The sequence below is a fragment of the Leuciscus leuciscus genome, assembly GCF_965113295.1.
Source record: "Leuciscus leuciscus genome assembly, chromosome: 2".
NCBI classification, from domain to species: Eukaryota; Metazoa; Chordata; class Actinopteri; order Cypriniformes; family Leuciscidae; genus Leuciscus; species Leuciscus leuciscus.
Window position 1 is genome coordinate 3,450,153 of NC_138726.1, and position 6,227 is coordinate 3,456,379.

Below are 6,227 nucleotides of genomic sequence, written 5' to 3' on the forward strand. Positions count from 1 at the left end.
GAATGGTTTATTTCTTCTATTTTTGAGTTCCAAAGAGTTGCTGCTAAAAATGTACAGCAGGAGATTTTTGTCTCTGGACATCCATAATTCGTGTTTCATGGAAATCTTCAAATCCATAAAGGGATAGCCTGGCCAAAGACAAAGTTTTCTTGCAACAGGTTAATAAATACATGGAAATGCATTTAAAATACAAATACAAAATACTGTGTGAACATTTTTATTTAAATACAAATACAGTATTTTATATTTTGAAAATACACAGAATACATGTGAAATTGGCCATCCAGTGCAGGTATAGGTCACAGTGAATGAAGAAACTACATAGGCCTACTGACTTTTCATTCCTAACCACATCTCTGCCCTTTCTTTCTTTCCATTTTTTTCATTGATCACATCCATCCATCATCCCAGAAAATTGTCAATACTGATGGCCATTCGGGTGAAATACTTGATAGCTGTTAACATAAACTGCCAACATAAAGTTGGCTAAATCTCAAAAACCCGTCAAGAACACCAGGGGCCCGTTCTTCGTACGTTGCTTAAAACATCCGAGATCAAATGAGACATCCAAGATGATATCATCGTGCTAATCATGATCCGGATAAGTGGGTTCTTCGAACACACCTGTTGTTTATGATTAGTATCGCTGGATTGAGTTATCTCAGAGCCCGTCTACGGAGAGCCTTGGCACTTCCTATTAGCCCCATTGTATCGATCTTGGTTGCAGTTCCATTACAATTCCACTGGAGGTGATCGCGGGCAAGTGCAGACTGAATGGGAGTCTATGGGGCTAGACGGCTAAATGTGTCTCTTTCACCCGATTGCCGTTGAGAAATCTCAGATTTTATTGTAGGTTTTGCAAGTTCAACAAGGGTTATAGGTCGAAAATTGAATGAACGAGTACTTATGTCCTTTCGATTTCTTACAGGTTGAGTTGTTGTTGCCCATAACACGCTAGCATTCTGCTAATGAACGATGCCGCTTGATGGCATCGTGGCATCCGAAGCGGGACCAGAAACAAACAAAACAAAAACTCTTCTAGCACGTGTGTTTACCTGTGTCAGCTGTGTTGTGTGTTTACCTGCGTCAGCTGTGTTGTGTGTTTACCTGTGTCAGCTGTGTTGTGTGTTTACCTGTGTCAGCTGTGTTGTGTGTTTACCTGTGTCAGCTGTGTTGTGTGTTTACCTGCGTCAGCTGTGTTGTGTGTTTACCTGCGTCAGCTGTGTTGTGTGTTTACCTGTGTCAGCTGTGTTGTGTGTTTACCTGTGTCAGCTGTGTTGTGTGTTTACCTGCGTCAGCTGTGTTGTGTGTTTACCTGCGTCAGCTGTGTTGTGTGTTTACCTGCGTCAGCTGTGTTGTGTGTTTACCTGCGTCAGCTGTGTTGTGTGTTTACCTGCGTCAGCTGTGTTGTGTGTTTACCTGTGTCAGCTGTGTTGTGTTTACCTGTGTCAGCTGTGTTGTGTGTTTACCTGCGTCAGCTGTGTTGTGTGTTTACCTGTGTCAGCTGTGTTGTGTGTTTACCTGTGTCAGCTGTGTTGTGTGTTTACCTGCGTCAGCTGTGTTGTGTGTTTACCTGCGTCAGCTGTGTTGTGTGTTTACCTGTGTCAGCTGTGTTGTGTAGTTACCTGTGTCAGCTGTGTTGTGTGTTTACCTGTGTCAGCTGTGTTGTGTGTTTACCTGTGTCAGCTGTGTTGTGTGTTTACCTGTGTCAGCTGTGTTGTGTATTTACCTGTGTCAGCTGTGTTGTGTGTTTACCTGTGTCAGCTGTGTTGTGTTTACCTGCGTCAGCTGTGTTGTGTGTTTACCTGTGTCAGCTGTGTTGTGTAGTTACCTGCGTCAGCTGTGTTGTGTGTTTACCTGTGTCGGCTGTGTTGTGTGTTTACCTGTGTCGGCTGTGTTGTGTGTTTACCTGTGTCAGCTGTGTTGTGTGTTTACCTGTGTCAGCTGTGTTGTGTGTTTACCTGTGTCAGCTGTGTTGTGTGTTTACCTGTGTCAGCTGTGTTGTGTGTTTACCTGTGTCGGCTGTGTTGTGTGTTTACCTGTGTCAGCTGTGTTGTGTGTTTACCTGTGTCGGCTTTGTTGTGTGTTTACCTGTGTCAGCTGTGTTGTCGATGCCTCGAGAGAAAAGAAAGTGCAGAGCGCGAAAGCACCAAAGTGACTGAAGGATTGCCGTAAAGCACTATCACTGTGTATGACGTCATTGACATTTTAAAAGACTTTTTAAAGCAAATAAGTGACTCTAAAAAATCTAACACCCAGCAATGTGTAATTTCTTTGCATCTCCTTTCGGATACAACATTCAAATTACTAGACAAAAAATTATATCCTGAGAAAAGTGGAATTTGATTGGTATAGCGCCATAGACATTTACATTTAGTCATTTAGCAGACGCCTTTCTCCAAAGCGACTTACAAATTAGGACAAAATTCAGCGAGTCATCATAAAGAGGCAAAAGCAACAACAACGCAAGAAGTGCTCAAAGTACGAAGTTCGGGTATTATTCAGAGTAGCATAAGCCTGATAAGTGATGTTACAAAGGGAAAGGAAAACTTTTTTTTTTTTTTTTTTTTTTTTTTTTTCTATAAGGTAAAGTGCTCACGGAAGAGATTGGTTTTCAGCTGTCTTTTGAATGTTGTCAGGGATTCTGCATTCCGGATGAGGGTGGGGAGAGCGTTCCACCAGCATGGAACTGTGAACGAGAATGTTCTGGAAAGTGATTTTGTGGCTTTCTGTGATGGAACCACGAGATGTCGCTCGTTGACCGATCGTAGGTGTCTGGTAGGGATGTAGACTCGTAGGAGTGAGTGAAAGTAGGAGGGAGCTGAGCCTGTGATAGTTCTGTAAGCAAGCGTCAGTGCCTTGAACTTGATGCGAGCAGCGAGAGGTAGCCAGTGCAGAGAGATGAACAGAGGAGTGACGTGGGCCCTCTTGGGCTCGTTGAAGACAAGACGAGCTGCAGCATTCTGGATCATCTGTAGGGTTTTGGTTGCACATGCTGGAAGTCCAGCCAGAAGAGCATTGCAGTAGTCAAGCCTAGAGATGACCAGGGCCTGGACGATGAGTTGTGTTGCATGCTCAGTTAGGAAAGGCCTGATTTTCCTGATGTTGTGCAGTGCAAACCTGCATGATCGAGCTGTCTTTGAAATGTGATCTGTGAAGGTCAGCTGGTCATCAAACGTTACTCCAAGATTTCTGACCGATCTTGATGGGGTGATTAATGATGACTCTAGCTGGATGGTGAAGTCGTGCTGTAGAGACGGATTGGCAGGGAGGATGAGAAGCTCAGTCTTTGCCAGGTTGAGCTGCAGGTGATGTTCCTTCATCCATGTGGAGATGTCCGCCAGACAGCTTGAGACCCGTGCAGCTACTGTGGGATCATCTGGTTGAAAGGAGAGGAAGAGCTGCGTGTCATCAGCATAGCAGTGGTAGGAAAAACCATGTGCCTGTATGATGTGTCCCAGTGATGTGGTGTAGATGGAGAAGAGGAGGGGACCAAGAACTGAACCCTGGGGAACCCCTGTGGTCAGCTGATGTGCTCTGGATACCTCACCTCTCCATGCGACCTTGAAGGACCTACCTGTGAGATAGGACTCAAACCAGTGGAGTGAAGTTCCTGTGATGCCCAGTGATGAGAGGGTGGACATAAGGATCTGATGATTCACCGTGTCGAAGGCAGCAGACAGATCCAGGAGAATGAGGACTGAAGATTTGGAAGCAGCTTTTGCGATCCGTAGGGCTTCTGTGACTGACAGTAATGCAGTCTCAGTTGAATGTCCTTTCTTGAAGCCAGATTGGTTGACATCCAGCTGGTTGTTTAGAGACAAGAAGGATGTTAGTTGGTTGAAGACAGCTCTTTCAAGTGTCTTCGCAATGAATGGTAGGAGAGAGATAGGTCTGTAATTGTCTACAAATGATGTGTTTAGCGTTGGTTTTTTGAGCAGTGGAGTAACCCGAGCCTGCTTGAATGCTGTAGGGAAGGTGCCAGTATGGAGGGATGAGTTGATGATGTGTGTGAGTGATGGTAGAAGTGTGGGAGAGATGGCTTGTAGAAGGTGTGAGGGGATGGGGTCAAGCGGGCAGGTGGTAGGGTGACTGGAGAGGAGAAGTGTAGATACTTCTTCCTCGGTTAGCGAAGAAAAGGAGGACAGAGGGATATTGGCTGTGGAAGGGGTCGGTCTGGGTTCCTGTGTGTGTGGAGCTGAGAATTGACTGCTGATAGCTGTTGTTTTCTTGGTGAAGAAGTGCGCAAAATCGTCAGCAGTTAAGGAGGAGGCGGGTGGTGGTGGAGGTGGACAGAGGAGAGAGTTGAATGTCTTGAAGAGTAGTCGTGTGTTGGAGGAGCTGTTGATTTTGTTGTGGAAGTATGAAGATTTTGCAGCATGAACATCAACAGAAAAGGAGGAGAGGAGAAATTGATACATACTCAGGTCAGATGCGTCTTTTGATTTGTGCCATTTCCTCTCTGCTGCCCTGAGTTCGGTCCGGTGTTCCCGAAGAACCTCAGATAACCAGGGGTTAGAGGGAGTAGCGCGTGCTGGCCTGGAGGAGAGGGGGCAGATAATGTCTAGAGAAGAGATTAGAGTGGAGCATAAGGTGTCCGTTGCGGTATTCACATCCAGAGATGAGAATTGTGAGGGTGGGGGAAGAGAGGATGACACGGCAGAGGAAAGATGGGAGGGGGAAAGTGAGCGCAGGTTTCGTCTGAAAGTGACTGGTGGTGGGGGTGGTGGTGCAGGGATAGAGAGTTGTAGACTGAAAGTAATGAGGAAATGATCTGAAACGTGGAGAGGTGTCACCAGGATGTTTTCTGGTGTGCAGTTGCGTGTGTAAACCAGGTCCAGTTGGTTGCCTGATTTGTGAGTACCTGTGGTGATGAGTCGTTTGAGATCGAAAGAGGCTAGGAGTGAGGTGAAGTCTGTTGCATGTGGCTTTTCGAGATGAATGTTGAAGTCACCGAAGACTAGAAGTGGGGTGCCGTCCTCAGGGAAAGTGGACAGCAGCACATCCAGCTCATCTACAAAGTTACCCAGCTGACCTGGGGGGCGATAAATGACTACAATATGGATTTTAATGGGAGTTGTAAGTGTAATAGCATGATATTCAAATGAGTTGTTGTTGCATAGAGAAGAGAGCGTGGAGTATTTGCAATTGTTAGAAACGAGAAGCCCTGTACCCCCACCTCTCCCAGACTGGCGAGGGGAGTGGGAGAAGGAGAAATTGCTAGAGAGAGCAGCAGGGGTTGCTGAGTCTTCTGGACGAATCCAGGTCTCAGTCAGCCCCAAGATACTAAGAGTAGAATGAGATGCAAAGGCTGGAATGAAGTCAGCTTTATTGACTGCTGACTGACAATTCCATAGACCAACGGAAAGAGAGAGAGGAGTGTGTGAGGATGTGAGGATGGGACGCAGATTGGCAGTATTGCGCTGTCTATTGCGCGTGATGAAAGGACGTTGCCGAGAGATAACAGGAATGTATTGAAAGCACATGTTGATTAAGGTGAACAATAGGATAAGTAGAGGGAAAAAGAAGGGAAGAGGAGTACGTAAGTGCCTTTCAGGTGTCCTTGCTCGGTGGAGTCGCGCAGGTAGAGTCGCTGGTCTTTACCCGAGTCGGTCTTCACACGAGGAGGCTGAACGCTTCCGCTGACGCTTCCGCGACAGCGTGCAAATTACACAGATATACAGATAATGCTCTCACCGCTTGAGTGAGTACAGCTGTTTCGTTCGGGCAATTAAGTCAATAACGGCAAAATGTGTCAAATCTAAAGTGCGAGGAGCAACGGCTTAAGTTACGTGCAAATTAGGTTGCTATAAACAGTTACATGTGTTTCGTTCGCGGCTATTTCTCTAAAGTGCCAATGCGTCTAACTGAAATACAGGATTATGTCAAATTAAAATTACAAAAGAACAAGAGAATCGAAGATGGCCTTACCTTGACTAAAATACAGCACTGAAATATCAGGAGAACAAGGTATTCTACAGAAAACCACTTGCGAGCTGCGTGCCTCTAGTATGCTGCCCGCTGGTCCTATTGAAGTGATCTGAAAGCCCTTCTATTTATAGACCTCCATTCATTCTGCACTCGCCTGTGAGCGCCCCCGCATGGACAGAGACGTGTTACTGCAGCCAGTCCAGAAACCGGAAGTAACCAGAGAGTGCCAATTCTCTTCCTATTAGACATTCTCTGGTTATCTGAGATAATTGCGCGTTCTTGTGTTGGTTTAAAAG

General features: G+C 45.9%; 1 protein-coding gene across 1 annotated transcript; it reads right to left on the bottom strand.

Moving 5' to 3' along the window:
- Window positions 1-3,671: 3,671 nt before the first annotated feature.
- LOC309493523 (uncharacterized protein) lies at window positions 3,672-5,971 on the bottom strand. The gene is made up of 2 exons (XM_082162677.1): window positions 4,424-5,971; window positions 3,672-3,806 (listed from the first exon to the last, which is right to left on the bottom strand). The coding sequence occupies exons 1-2, from the start codon at window positions 5,484-5,486 to the stop codon at window positions 3,763-3,765; spliced, it is 1,107 nt and encodes a 368-aa protein (XP_082018803.1). The 5' UTR covers window positions 5,487-5,971; the 3' UTR covers window positions 3,672-3,762.
- Between the last annotated feature and the right edge of the window lie 256 nt (window positions 5,972-6,227).